The 15,732-nt window shown below is 38.9% G+C and overlaps 1 protein-coding gene across 5 annotated transcripts in view; it reads left to right on the top strand.

The window, feature by feature from the left end:
• Positions 1–15,732, top strand: part of tasora (transcription activation suppressor a) — a 65,260-nt gene that overhangs the window by 26,248 nt on the left and 23,280 nt on the right. For all 5 annotated transcript variants that reach the window (XR_008648848.1, XM_055224729.1, XM_055224728.1 and 2 more), the window contains exons 17-27: positions 766–885; positions 970–1,115; positions 3,745–3,955; positions 4,706–5,092; positions 6,201–7,201; positions 7,773–7,898; positions 8,458–8,617; positions 12,574–12,682; positions 13,869–14,044; positions 14,750–14,890; positions 15,265–15,531. Coding sequence is in view for 4 of the 5 variants with exons in the window: in XM_055224729.1 (XP_055080704.1) it covers positions 766–885; positions 970–1,115; positions 3,745–3,955; positions 4,706–5,092; positions 6,201–7,201; positions 7,773–7,898; positions 8,458–8,617; positions 12,574–12,682; positions 13,869–14,044; positions 14,750–14,890; positions 15,265–15,531 (2,844 nt within the window). In the remaining variant the exon portion in view is untranslated. The remainder of the gene's footprint in view (positions 1–765; positions 886–969; positions 1,116–3,744; positions 3,956–4,705; positions 5,093–6,200; positions 7,202–7,772; positions 7,899–8,457; positions 8,618–12,573; positions 12,683–13,868; positions 14,045–14,749; positions 14,891–15,264; positions 15,532–15,732) is intronic.

Here is a 15,732-nt window from a genome sequence, read left to right as displayed (position 1 = left end):
TACTGTTTTAATGAAGTCACACTGAAGTCACACATTGAGTTGAACACTATTTTAATGCTTAACCACTGAAATCATATATCTGCTATAGTGGCTTTAAGGCAATATTGTGTTCTGAATAATGGGAGGCAGTTGTGTACTTTGCAGCAATTCCTTTACAGAGATAAGGCAGTCGGAGATGTCTCAGGTCGGAGTTATCTGTGGAAAAACAGACCAGTGCAGTCGGAGATGCCTCGGGTTAGAATTATCTGAAACTTTCATCTACTTACAGAGAGCAGTGAAAGATGCTTGAAGGAGGAACCAACCAAGGCGTGATCTTGCTCAACATATTATTTGCATATTCATATTGTTTCGTATCTCTGGGTTTAGGGAGAGGCAGGCAGTCAGACAGCCTGGCTTAAGCCCTGCATACGTAGACTGTTAGGGATAATGATCTGACTCAGAGCTCTCTATTAGTTAAAATCACAAGAGGTGACTCCCTTTTCGATACAATTCTGATATATTCCTGCCATCATTTTGATAGAACACACCTAACACCATTTTTGTGCACAATTGGACAGGATATTTTGGCATCTAAGGAGGAAATAATGATACTTTAAAAGTTGCAGCCTTGCGATTTGCTAATTGTGTCCATTCAAATTGCCATTTTGATTAAATTTTGATAAATCCTGCAGCCCTAGTGCCTGAGTTCCACAACTTGAGAAGCATTCGTCTTCTGGAACAATTGAAACATTATTTTTCAATTTTTTTTTCATTTTGTTTCTGCAGAAGTTGCCTCCTCCTCTCCCGGCTCCCTCACCTCTCTGATTGGTTCGGTTGGTTTGAAGGACACAGATTTAAGGGATGAGGGATCTGAACTGGCCGCAAAACTCCTCTCTCTTCTCACAAGTACAATCTGCTGTCTTTAACCTTGGCTTTTCTCCCTTTTCCAACAAAAAATTGACTTTTTTCTACTGTTACACTTTTACCAAGGTCTGAACCAAACCGCAACCAATCAAAACACTTCTGACCCACGGGAGGCGGGACCAAAGGAATCGTCACCATTTGATAGGCTGGCTCTCAAACTGGGGCTGCCCACGAACTGTGATATTGACCTGCGCAAACATGACGACTTTGAGGTAAAAAAAATTTGACAATATTTGGTAAAATTTTGTGCTTATTAAAATTTTTGAGAAAGGAGCCTTGCAATTCCATTGTTTATACAGATATTATTGCATATAGTTGTAACTTAAACATTTTACTCGTATATTGTTGAGTAGGCTACAGAGTGATGGAGATTTAAGACTGTTGCTATAGCAGTTAACAATTAAAAGTCCTCAAAAATCCTTATTAAAGCTCATTAACTGTTAGATTTCTATGCATCTTACAGATTTATGGTTAGATGTCTTCTCTATGCTTTTTTTGGTTTGATATCACCTGTTATGTTTTAATTATATGAAGGAAAATAGGCAGCATCCATGAGGTTTAAATAGTCCTGGGTGTTGTCATGATAACAAAGAAGGCCAGTGCAGAGCTAACGCTATTATGACAAGCTTACCAAGAAAAACTGATAAAAGTGAAGCAAGTATGTAACATAAAAATAAAACTTTGCCAATCATAGCTACAAGGAAATGTAGGTGGCCTTGGTGGGGCGATGAGAATTGCAAATTATCCCAGACCTACAAAACTCCTCTCCAAAACATCAAGCTATGTAGTGGAGGGCGTTGGTCTCATTGGCATTGGCCCTGTTTCAAGAAGCAGGTTTGTCCCAAACTCTGACTTTGTGAAACTGAAAACTCTGAGTTGACCTCTTTTCAGGATTAACACAGATGATCAACCTAAACTCTCAGTCGGTAAGTCAGCCTGTGAATCTGGTACAGAACAGGTTTTATTACTGTAACTTTGGCTTTTTCCAAATTCATCAAATTGACTACAAAGCTCCTAGCTCCTTAAGCCAAAACCGGATGTGTATCAACATCTGCTATGATAAGGACTGTCCAAATAGTCTGCTGAGTTTGGAAGGAGTTAGGAAAAGGAGTCTATATGCTTACTTTCATAGCTCCTTTAGTATAAGAACCTCAAGAGCTTCCTAACCAGCGGTAAGGAGCTATGAGACATCCCACAATACAGTGCACTTTTCTCATAGGTTTCCGAACACGGCTGATCTCTGCGTGGAGAGTTTGTAATGCAGGAAAAAATTTATTGGCTCATTAATACATCTGTCTGGACAAACCCAACTTTATATCAGGGTGAAAATGAAAGCTTTTAGGGTCATCACAGCTTTGCATACTTTATTTTTAGACTACATAATGATGTAAGGGAAGATCTGTGCACATTGTTTATGTTTATAGAAACGAAACTTAAAGCCACATGGCTAATTTAGATATACTCTGCTTATGGAGCCCTGTGCACTGCTCCACTGCAGATGGACTATAGAACAGGATTTGGTGGAATATTTGCTGTGACAGAGCAGAGACTGCAGTCACAGATCGTAAGTCTTGGAGTTTATTGCAAAGCTTTTTTTTTCCAACAGCAGCAGCATTTCTCAGGCAAACAGTCAGGTCATTTAAATACACTGTCATGTTGAAATTTTCATTAAAATCAGAGCAGTAGAGGAGACTGAGGAGTACTTTGTAGTCAATTTTGTGGGTGTTGTTGTTTTTTATTAAACAGCTGTAGGGTCATGTGTCTTCTCTGTTATTCCTGCCGCTGGTTTGGATGCTGGGATTCACCAAATGCAGCTGAAGCTCCTTCTGCTATTTGCCTAGGACTCTTATCGCTGACCTGGTGATGTATATTCAAAGTTAAAGGAGTTATGGGCTAGGAGCTATGATCTGAACAATTCGGAACAAGCCCCCGAATTTATTCAGTCGGACCTCTGTCATCAGGAGCAGACTCTGTCCAATCAGTCACTGCTCCTTAAGGAGCGCTCTGATTGGCCAGTTACAGATGGACCAGGTGCACTTAATTAGGCTTAACAAGTGTTTAATGATTTCACTAGGATTAATTTATACCTTACACTTTTACTCAAATGACCTTATGCAAAGTTTGCTGGGAAGTGCAAATCATTAGATTCATGGAACATACTTTGTTCAATTTAATGCACACTTCATGCACACTTTTAAATTTTAAATGATGTATGGTACATTTAAAAACTTGAGCTATACGGCTCATCAAGAACAATAGCAGGGTCGTTAAGGGCTGAATAGGGTAGTTTTAGCTGAAACTGGAGACAAAAGATGTTTACAGTTCCAGTGCAGTTAGCCCCTCTATTCAGATAGACATAAGGCAGTGGCCACCAGCAATCTGACCATTACTAAAGAAGCGGCTTGGAGACAGCGAAACGTCTTCACTTTTACAATGTTTTGTCCAGTTGACAGATTTAAACTTTGTCTTTTGCTATGGATCAGACCTGAACGACTGAGGGTTTACAGAGACATAATGGTAATAGTAACTACAACTAGCATGGTAACGCACACTTTGATTATTGGACAATAAAATGGTTTCTAATTAGATGCAGACAATAAACAGTGAACTTATTTTGACCTCTGGTTATACAATATATCTGTACTGGGACAAAACTAATTTTGCTCATATACATGGAAAGAAATCAGGAAACCAGGACGTCCCATTGAGATTTGTTCAGAACTCCCTTGAAAATGATCAACAACTCATTCCATAGACGAAATGTTTCATATAAAACCAACAATATTAAATGATGGGGCACAATTAGAAACAGTGACATTTGTCTGTTCTGTGTTGTTGAAGGGGGGCAGTGTGAGCAGTCAGGAGGGGTTTAGTCCAGTCAGCTCTTTCAGCGGAGACCCCAGAACTGCCCACAGAGACCAGGACAACTACCGAGACCAGGACTGGGGTCTAGAACAGAACCCGAGGAGAGCCAGGACAGCGCCACCTGCTGTCTGTGAAAAGGAGGACCCCCTACAGCCAGAGATACCCTGGATCCTCATCCCCATCACAGGTCTGGATGCACTGGGGTAGTTTTACAAGATTTGAGATGAGGCTCTGCCATTTGACAAAAATGATAATCACAATATTTGATTGTTGTTGCCATATTAAAAAGAAAATACTAACTGCTTTAAATATTAATTATCTGACCATAAACAAGACAGACTTTTAATCAGTGCCTTTCACCCAAAATATAGTTCTTCCAATGTCTGAACTTACCAAACCACATGCTTTTACTAACAAATGACTAACTGTGGGCCTCACAGTTTTTTAAATGGACCCAAGCTGATAATTGGTGACTAGAAATGACTCCATCTTAATTCAATTGTAATAATCACCTCAAGTTAGGGCCGTGCAATTAATCAAATTTTAAGTTAATTTAGGTTCTCAGTTGAATTGCATTGTCTATTTAGTTTATTCTTGCTTGTTTAAGTCCATTTTATAGTCCCTTTTCTTGTTATGTTTTGGTCCTACTTTAAACCCACTTTTGATGTAAACTTTCTTTGGTCTTTGGTTTTAGGTTTAGTTCTTGGTCTAATCCAAGTTTAGTGGCAGGTTTGGTCACAGTTAAGTCCTAGTTCTGATTTTATATGTGTGGTAAGTGTGAATGAACTTGGTTTATTTATTTTTCAATCTTGGTTCAGCCTTGAATTAGTCCTAGTTCAGTGTTTATTTCAGTGCTGGTTTACTCCTGTTTTTTTTAACTTTATTTTACTTAACTTTATTTACTTACCTTGACTTTGACACTGAGTTTTTTCTTTAGGCCTTCCCCTGAAGCACTGCACCCGCAAAGACACAGATCTCCCTCGGGACCCACGTGTCCATCAACTAGTCCCTACGGCGCTCCCCATGGAGATGATCACCACAGCGACCACCACCTGCAGCCCCGCCCCTTTTGTGCCCTCTGCCCCCTCCTCTCCAGACCCCAGCCCACCCGCCTCTCCGTCCCTGTGCCCCTCTCCCGATCCCAGCCTGCCTCCGTCACGCTGCCCCTCCCCTGAACTAGAACAACAAACCTCCTCCCCAAATCCAAGTCCAAGGTCCTCCCCTGGTCCTGTTCTAGAGCCATGTTCTGCCCCAGAGCATGAGGTGATGTTCAATGACCCCCGGGAGAGTGAGGAACTCTTAGTCTCTGGGGACACAGCAGCAGGTAACTACCGTCTGCTCACACTTGAAACATAATACGGATAATGACACACCTTTAATTAGGGAGCAGACCTCATGGAGCCAAAACAAACACAGGGAAAGTTTGAAAATAACACAAATCTAAAAAAAACTTACAAATGAGGCTACTCAATTAAAAAGCATTAATGAAGTCTTAACTGAAATCACAATTATTTGAAACGGTTATTCACATAAACCAACAGTTGTGAAGGAAGACTAGACTTACCAGTTTATGTGACTGAAGAATTGCTAAAGCTTTCAGATTTGAATTTTGATTACTTTTTTTCCTTTGTAGTTGACTGGTGCAGTAATAAATCATATCATAATAATTATGATTAATATGATCATTTATACTGTTTTAAAATATTTACAATTCAAATCTGTTCAGATATTTCTTTTTCTTTTATAATGTTATGCCAACTCAAGGCATCTAAGTTCTGAACAAGAGTATAGGGACATAAGAGACAGTGTATTTAATGTAAGGCAAAATGTTTGCTCAAAATGGTTACCTACAATCCTTTTGTTGCAGTCAATCTTAACATTGCCTTACATTGTATGCTGTGTCTGTATTGTCCTTTTTGTGTGTTCTGCAGATGTCAACACTTTGCCCAAGATAAATTTCCCTATGAGGCAATAAACTATATATGATTGAACTCTGTATTTGGCATTGAAAAAAGTGCCTTCTCATCTAGCAGAGGCACCATTGTAGATCTTAAAGGTGCAATTTAACTTTTCTGGTGGTGTTCATTACCAGCTCATCTTGATGACAATATTATTGCCTGGAATGTTCCACAGTATTACATGAATTTGATCTGTTACTATTGAGACAAGCAGCTGACAACACGAGACCAAGTTACAGATTAGGTTTGTGGAGAGGCAGACTCGTTCACTGAGTAAGACGATGTATTTTTATGGGTATTTGTTCAACATTTAATCCCATACTGTGGAAATTCAAGGCACCACAATAACACCTACACAAGGCAGGTGGCAAAACCACCTAGAAAAGTAACATAGTACATAGTATTTGAATTTCTGGACATGTATATTGGATTCTCAAACTTTTTGAACTTTACTTGTTTGTTCTTCTTTAACAGAACCACCTCCAGAAACCCCAATCGCCCTCTCCCCAGTTGCCTGCACCTCTACAGATCAGCTCAGCCCGAGACCTCCCACGCCCACAAAAACAATAGATTTAAAAGAAGAGAAAATGCGCGACGCTGAAACTCTGTATCGTATATCTCCCCTTCTTCCACTTCAGGACATTGACTCCATTGTAAACCGCCATCAGGACTCCTTTAGCTTTGATGTACAGAGCATTTTACAAAACCAACACGTCACCTACACTTTCCCCCAATCTCCTCACTCTACATCTCAACCTCAACACACAGCTAGCACTGCGTCCATCGCGCGATTTTCACAATACGTTTCCTTTTACCATCCATGTCCGCCTGTCCAACGCTACGTCAGCTCACTACAAAGACAAATCACTGGTGTTTTAAATGATTATGAAAACAATTGGACCCCTAACATACCTGATACCACTACAGCAACTATTGCTACTACAGATGCTACTTCTACCCCAGACCTAGCTAGCAGGATTAGTGAGTTTGTGGCTAGCATAAGAGCAGCTAACAATGATGACAATGAGGGAGATGTACTTCCTCAATCTAGGAATTGGCAAACTGACTCTGAACAGGAAGTTGCTACCTCTTCAATGGACTGTGACAAAGACTTTATTGAAAAAACTATACAAAAAAATGATGTTCGTTGTAGTGATATTGAAACTGACCTTGATATAAGCAATAATGGAAGGAGACAAGTCCAGTTTGGAAGTAACCATATTGAAATTTGCATAAGGAATGAACCAGTGGCCCACAGCAGTCACAGCAGAAGAGACATTGAGGATGTTGAGGATTTGACTCCTGAATCGCCACCAGGGAATTCAGACCAAAATGCATTGAATTCTCTGATAAACCAGTTACAACCTGAGGTTTTCACGACTTTGGTGGAAATCATCAAGGATATAAAGAGGAACGCACAGCACTACTACATCCACTGCCCCGAAGAGGATGACTACACCATTCAGCAGATCAGGGTAAGATACTAGATATACAATATCATCAATCTCTGGCAAATTGCCAAATAAATCACAATAAAATTACAATGATCTCAGCTTTCTGTATTGATATGGGTGTTTTCACCAACTATTTCGATACTTAGGTGAAATAGGCTTGAAACTCAAAACCAATATCGGTACCACAATCTTATGTTTTGGACAGTGTAACTTTTCATGCATGAAGGTGCTGTTTATTTCTGGGTACATAGTTGAATTTGCACATGGTCCTAATAATTTTGAGTGCTTTTACCGGCGCCGTGTCATGTCCCCCTCTTTAAGATTTTCTGCCGACTCCAGCCCTTGTTCATTATGAATTAGCTACATTTATGTCATGCAGTTCATTTGTTCTATTATACCCCTACTGACCACCAAAGACCATTGCTGAAAGCCCTCTGGCTGTCATCCTGGATTCTTAGTAACAACCAAATTACAAATGTAACTACGATTCTAAGTTATGGCTGTTCAAATTGCTGTAATTTTCCTCTATATTCAAGTCTTTTTAGTCATATTTTACAGGAGTTTTAGTCCTGGTGTCACTTCTGTGCTATAGGCTCAGTTGTCGCAGCAGTCCTACATTGAGCAGAGTCCAGTTGTGTTTTTGAATCAAGAGGAAAGCTCCAACAGGAAACTGCTGGTGATCATCAAAAACCAGGACATTGCAGCCCACATCCACCAGGTACAGCAAATCCAGTGATTGTAATGCCACTTTTTTGACTGCAATAATTCTTTTACTAATCAATACATCTATGGATTCTTTTTTGAGGAATTGATTAGTCATTAGATCACAAAAAGGAATGAGATTTTGACTAAAGCTGATGGGCAAATAGGGTCATTACATTAACATGATACACATAACATGCCATTAGAATTAGATTTTTCATCAAAAATATGCATGTTTGTAACAATTATTGATTATTTACAATCTACACCATACTATTAAAATACTGGATCAATAAGCAGTATAAATTACACCAGTGATATTGATAAATCCTTAAAGTAACTGAATGAAGGATTTTGATTGCAGGTTAAGGCACTGGCAACCCAGGTTCAGTTGTGATTGTGCTACTGTTTTTTTTTATTTTACTTTACTGTCCGCTTCAGCATATTCTTAAAATATAAATCTAAATGACTATGATAAAGAACAAATGACTAGTCCTCTCACAGTGGGGAAATAACCTCTGATATTGGTGGTGTTTTGCTTTAATCAGATGTTCTTTTGTCTTTGCGCTGCTCAGATCCCGGAGCTGCTGTCCCTGAAGAAGAGTCCCTCAGTGCAGTTTTTGGGCGTGGACAAAGCTGACGACCTGAGGAACCACAGCTGCCACGAGCTGTTTGCCTCTGGGGGGCAGGTGCTGTCTGATGAGATGGTGCTCAACCCGGACTTTGTTTCACACGGTACAGATAATATTAATATAATATAGTTAATATGTTGGATTTTAAATGGAACAAAATGTATCAAACTAACACTGGCATCTGCACCTAGTAGTCACTGAGTGACTCTTTATGCATAGAATAAATAGCGTCTCATATGCCTGTTTGAAAAAATCAGCATTCACCATCTTAGATTCTTGTATACTTGAAAGAAATTACCGGCCATGTAACTTGTTTGATGTCAGTGTTACTAACAAATCTAATCCCCAGGCTTCAAATTGATCCTGGTCAAAATCAAATAAGCCCTTAAGAGTCGGGCCTGTTTGATATTCAAAACATCAAGACAAGGAAGGGACTGGGAAGTAGACATATGAATGTACGTGAAATCACATCTAAATTAGATTACATTAAAGTCTGGGCAAATCAGACAGATCCAGATATATTTGTATCTTATGAAACCTAGCTATCATACAAACGGAGTGATAAGGAAATCAAAGTTTTTCATTGTGATAGGCAATCTAAAGGAGGTGATGTTGCCATTTAGGTTAAAGATCACCTGTTTCTGGATCTTCTATTCTCTTACTCAAAGCCTAAATGTTTTGAATATCTGTCTGTCTGTTACCTATGTACAGTTGAAACCATACTTTTACATACACTATATAAAAAAAATCCAAAAAAATCCATCTCTCATTATTCTGGCACACAAAGTCAGAAGTTTACATACAGTAAGATTACTAGGCATTTAAACAATTTGGGAAAACCCAGATGATGATGATGTCATGTCTTTGAAAACTTCTGATAGGGTTATTGACAATATTTGAGTCAATTGGAGACACATTTGTGGATATATTTGAAGGCACACTTGAAACACACTTCTTCTTCGTGTAACATCATGGGAAAGTCAAAAGAAATCAGCCAAGATCAGGAAGAGAATTGTGGACATGCACAAATCTGGTTCTTCCTTGGGTGTAATTCCCAGATGCTGGGAATTGTATGCAAACAATTGTATGCAAGTTCAAACAATTGTATGCAAGTATAAAGACCATGGGAATGTCCAGCCATCATCCTGCTCAGGAAGGAGATGGGTTCTGTGTCGCAGAGATGAATGGGCTAGAACAAAAGTAAAAGACCTTGTGAAGATGCTGACTGAAGCTGGTAGGAGTGTCTCATTATCCACAGTGAAACAAGTGCTGTACTGACATGGGCTGAAAAGTAACTTTTTATATAGTTTCTTCAAAAGAAACATAAAAAAACAGATTTGCAAATGCACACAGGGACACGTTCTGGCTTAATGTCCTCAGGTATGACAAAACTAAAACTGAACCATTTGGACATAATGAGCATTGTTACGCTTGGAGGAAATAGGGGAAACATGCAAGCCTGAGAACACCATTCTAAACTGAAATACAGGGGTAGCAGCATCATGTTGTGCACTTGTTTTACTGCAGGAGGGACTGTTGCACTTCACACAATAGATCGCATCATGAGGAAAGAACATTATGCGGAAATACTGAAACAACATGTCAAGACATCCAGGAAATTAAAACTTGAGTGCAAATGGGTCTTCCAAATGGACAGTCACCCAAAGCATACTGCCAAAAAGTGTTACAAAGTGGCTTAAGGAAGTGGCCATCACAAAGCCCTGATCTCCTATTGAAAAGGCATGAACAAGCAAGGTGTCCTACAAACTTTGCTCAGTCACACCAGTTTTGTCAGGAGGAATGGGTGAAAATTCCTGCCAGCTATTGTGTGAATCTTGTGGAAGGATATCCAAAAAGTTTGACCCAAGTCATACAGTTTAAAGTCAACTAAATACTACCAAGGTACCAAATACTAATGAAATGTATGTAAACTTCAGTCTTTGAAGAAGGTAATGAAAAATTGTTTTTAAAAATCCTCTCATTATTCTGGCATTTAGCAAATAGAAATAATTTTGGTAATCCTAATTGACCTAAAACAGGAACAATTTAGTCTGACTTCATGTCAGAGGAAAAAAGAGCGCATGAGTCTTTTTATATAGTTTATGTAAGCTTCTGGGTTTAACTGTAGATGATTATGATTTTTAAAAATGGTTATTGCTGGTATTTACCTTCAGCACCCAAAAATGCTCTTAGTGATCTATTCATCATGCTTTCTAAACTGGAAAATTACGAGGTCCTAATAATGGGTGATATACATTTTTGAAAAACTTTGAAAGACCTATGCAACGGCCTGAATCTCACACAACTCATTTATATTCCGACCAGACCTGACCCTAGAAAATTAAATAAAGGCACGCTCATTGATATAATCTTAGCAAACAAACCCCATAATTGTAAGGCAAATGTGTCTTCCCGCTGGATTTTAGTGACCACTTTGTCCAATTGGGTATTTTGATGTAACTGGTACAGTGAGGCAAATAAGTATTTGAACACCCTATGATTTGATAAGTTTTCCCACTTAGAAACCATGGAGGGGTCTGAAATTTTCATCTTAGGTGCATGTCCACTGTGAGAGACATAATCTAAAAAAAAAATCTGGAAATCACATTGTATGATTTTTAAAAAAATAATTTATTTGTATGTCACTGCTGCAAATAAGTATTTGAACACCTGTCTATCAGCTAGAATTCTGCCCCTCAAAGACCTGTTAGTCCACCTTTAAAAAGTTCACCTCCACTCCACTTATTATCCTAAATTAGAAGCACCTGTTTGAGGTCATTAGCTGCATAAAGACACCTGTCCACCCCATAGAATCAGGAAGACTCCAACTACTAACATGGCCAAGACCTAAGAACTGTCAATATGCACAAGAGACAAAATTGTAAAAATTGCAAACTCCGAGATTCTCAGCGACAGCCCAGAAACCTGATTGATCTAGAGAAGATCTGTGCGGAGGAGTGGGCCAAAATCCCTCCTGCAGTGTATGCAAACCTGGTGAAAAACTACAGCAAACGTTTGGCCTCTGTAATTGCAAAGAAAGGCTACTGTACCAGATATTAACACTGATTTGGTGTGGTGTTCAAATACTTATTTGCAGCAGTAACCTACAAATAAATTATTTAAAAAAATCATACAATGTGATTTCCAGATTTTTTTTTAGATTATGTCTCTCACAGTGGACATGCATCTAAGATGAAAATTTGAGACCCCTCCATTATTTCTAAGTGGGAGAACTTGCAAAATCACAGGGTGTTCAAATACTTATTTGCCTCACTGTATTTGATGTACAAATGTTAAAAAGACGCATCTGTGAGAAGACCATGTAAACATCTCAAGGAGCAGGCCTTTATCTCTGACCTGTATTGCAATGATATGAGCGTTTTTACTTCTATTACTAGCTGCCCCATTTTTAATTCAATACTTATTATGTATTTTTTGATTTATCAATTCAAATGGCACTTACCAGAATTATGGAAAACAGCACATGTTTTGCTTTTAAATAAAGGTTTGACAACTAAAAATGTAAATAATTTCCAGCCAATCTCTAAATTACCATGTTGCAAGTTAGTTGCAAGTGCACTTACAATTTATTTAAATAAATGCTGCATTTTGACGTTTTATTTCAGGTTTCAGAAAGTGCATAATACTGTTACTGCAACCACAAAAGTTTTAAATGACATTTTCCCTGCACTTGATGACAAACAAGACTGTGCAGCACTTTTTATTGATTTTAATTAAAATGTTTGATTCAGTAGATCATAAAATCCTCTTGAACCACCTGAACGTATTGGATTTGACAGTGCTACATGTAATTGGTTCCAGAATCATCTTTCAAACAGAACCCAGGCAGTAGTAGCCAATGGGTTTAAATATTTTATTTATTTTTTATTTGCAAGTGCTCCCTCTGCTGATTAGGGCATTTTGGATTTCATTAAAATCTTGCTGCAGTTTTAAAATCTCAAACAAATCTCAACCATTTTTTTTCTTGCATTCAATTGTCTTAGAGGTTTTACTGTGTCTTACAAAGTTAAACTCAAATCTTATTCTTTTGTATTACAGAGAAACTGTCCGCCCTGCTGTCTGTCTTGGAGAAGCACAGTTCTCCAGAAAACCTGTGGAGATGGAAGGTTCACGGCAAAACGCACAAGAAACTCAAAGAACAATCTAGGTACTGACTGAGGAGGAATCTGATGCATCTACAGCAGTGGTCTTCTCATACTTAATGCATTTAATAATCTTCATGTGGGGTATGTGGCATCCCTGAATGTTCCATTTGCAAAGGAGCACTTTGGTCATGTGTCACAGGTTTGACTGTGTTTATAAGCTTACTCAATCATACCTTTCCATCATCTGTTTTTGCCAAAATCTGGTGCATGAACAAAACTTTTGCATGAAAGACTGCAACGGTAAATTCATATAAATGTAGTTCATTTTAAGGATGCACCCATCCAGCTTTTTTCTATTCTGATACCAATGTCCATACTTTGGCTTTAACTATCTACCGATACCCTATATCAGGGGTGTCCAAACTTTTTTCATGAAGGGCCGCATATAAAATCGCAGACAAAGCCGAGGGCCGACTGAGGGCCATAGACTGGTCGCCAATACAGTGAATACTTCAAATGTGTGTTATTATTACAAGTTAGACTGAACCGCTAGACCTTTATTCATGCTTACATCCTCAATGGGACACATTAAATATTTGATAAGGGCTTGTTAAAGCAGATTTTCAGAAATATACAGTAAAAAGTATTGTTTAAAGAAATACAGGCTAATTCACCTGGAAGCTTGAGGGCCAAGAAAAATTGGTCTGAGGGCCGCATTTGGCCCCCGGGCCGCAGTTTGGACATGCCTGCCCTATATTAACTAATACTAGGGCAGAGACTGAAAATATTATTTATTTACTTTAAACACAAACAGCGTACATGGTAAAAAAAAAAAAAAAAAAAGATCCAAATGTGTTCTGCAACTGTTATTTATTATTTAAATTAAGTACACAACAGCTTTGTAAAAAATACATGTTAAATATTATAAGACGTTTTGGGTCAATATTGGCCAGTACACTGTCTTATTACTCCAATTTGTAAACCAAAATGGAATATATGCGGTACTGACATCCAATTCACCAAAAATTTCAATATCAGTGCCAGTATCCAATACCAGTACTCTATCCATGCATCCCTAGCTATTTTGTACCTGTTTTGGGGCTGTACTCTAAATATAACACCTTTCTGATCTTTTCTGGAGAATAATTTAATCAAGTGACTTCTGACATCATATCCATCCAAGTGAGGTGTGTTACCTACAACACAACCTAAATAAACATTGCCACCCACGCTCTGTCTCCCCTACAGGTTCCGCCGGGATGCTGCAAGCCTTTTGGAGGTGCTGATGTCATTCCAGAAGCATCAGATCGTGGAGTTTCTGCCGTTTCATGAATGTGACATGTCCCATGGCCCTGAACTGTTGGACTGTGCTGTGGAGCTGCAGAGAATGTACACCAGCTTTAGACACACACTACTGCTTACAGGTGAGGAAAACAACTAACACTCATCACAATTAAATCATATTTTCACATTGAAAAGTTTCAGCAGACAGCAGCAATAATATCCTAACTTGCCAGCAAAATGGATTCTTGCAAAATTTGTGAGTTCAGACTCCACGAGAATCCATCTTTGCATGCCCCTGCTGGTGGGCGGAGGACTGGACCAGTCACAGAGCAGGATGGTGATTTGGGCGAGGTGAAGGACCCAGTGAACCAAAACAAGCTTGGTGATGCCAACTGATGTTCTTTGGCCTATTTTAGCAGAAACTCACGATTTTGTCATTGGAAAAATGTCAACTGGATTTAACAGCTGCATTTTTCAGCTTGTTCTGCTGTTGTGATGCTTTGACCAATCAGCTTGGAGAATTTGTATTTTGTATTTACTCCACAGACAACTTCTGAAATATTTTCAAGTTTGGAGTATTCGTATCCTGTTAGGTCCCGATTGCTTTCAGTGAGGGCCATCCCAGATTAAAAATATGTAAATAAAATAAATTGTAAATCAAATGTTTATCCAAATATTTATCCAAAATTCAGTGCCATTTCAATCCTGTGCCTTTGGTCTAATCATTGAGGAGAGGAGAATGGAAACCCACACCGTTTATAAACTCAACATCCAAGGAACATGCCTGGTGCTGTGTCCGTGTGGGACAAGGTCCATGAATTGTACTTCACTTGTCTTTCATTCAGAAAACTGTCTGGTGAACAGTTCTGGTGGAGGAGTCATCGTGTGTCGGATCGACGAGTTCCTTCAAGATTTCAGGAAGCTGGTTGGTTATCATGACGATGATATCCAGGAGCCAATCAGAGATGAGTCTCAGTCTACTGAAGGTACAAGCCACTTCACTCTGTAATTCAATTTAGACTGGTTAAAGGAGCACTACCTAATTTTTCTGGTGAAGGTTCCACCATCCACTTGTCTTCGTGGAGATATTATTGCTTTACCTGGAAATTTCCACAGTATGGCATTAAACAAACAAGAAGACAACCAGTTTTTAGACTTTCTTCGACCCAGTGATTGTCATTCTTTTTCTTTTTTTTTTTTTTTTTGGACAGTAAACAGCATTACATTGAAATCATTAGTCCTGGTTTAGTTCTTGTTTAGTCAATATTATTGTTATTTAGGTCTAAAAATATAATGCTCCAGTTTGTATAAATAAAAACATTTTAAATTTTCCTAAATGCTTTTCTCTGTTTGTGCTTAGACCCATCTCAGTCTGGCCCTGTCCCGTCTGAAGATCTGGTTTCTGGGTATGGTCTGGGTTCCATCCCTCTGCACTCGGAGCAGGACTTCGAAGTTCTGCACCGTGCCATCTCACAGCTCCGAGCCGAGAGACAGCAGCAGCTCAGAAACAACCAGAGTGATACCACTAGCGAAGGACAGGGGGCAGTGTCTACTACTGATGAATCTGCAACTGATCTGACAGCATCTGTGACCACCACAGAGCAGAAGCCCGGTACAACACCAACAGGTACATCCCCATTACTACAGGAATAATTCAGTTCACAATACATTTTAAACTTGTCCAGGGGCATTAAAGGTGCACTATGCATTAGGGCTGTCAAAAGTATTGTAAATTAATGTCAAAACTAGATACTCATTTCAGCAAGTATCGACACTAAATAAAGTCACATCAACAGGAGGAAATGAACCATTCCTGAATAGCTTTAGA

This window comes from Periophthalmus magnuspinnatus, chromosome 10 (genome assembly GCF_009829125.3).
Source record: "Periophthalmus magnuspinnatus isolate fPerMag1 chromosome 10, fPerMag1.2.pri, whole genome shotgun sequence".
Taxonomy (NCBI): domain Eukaryota; kingdom Metazoa; phylum Chordata; class Actinopteri; order Gobiiformes; family Gobiidae; genus Periophthalmus; species Periophthalmus magnuspinnatus.
The sequence above is the reverse complement of the archived record's forward strand: the minus strand, read 5'-3'. Positions and strand labels throughout refer to the sequence as shown.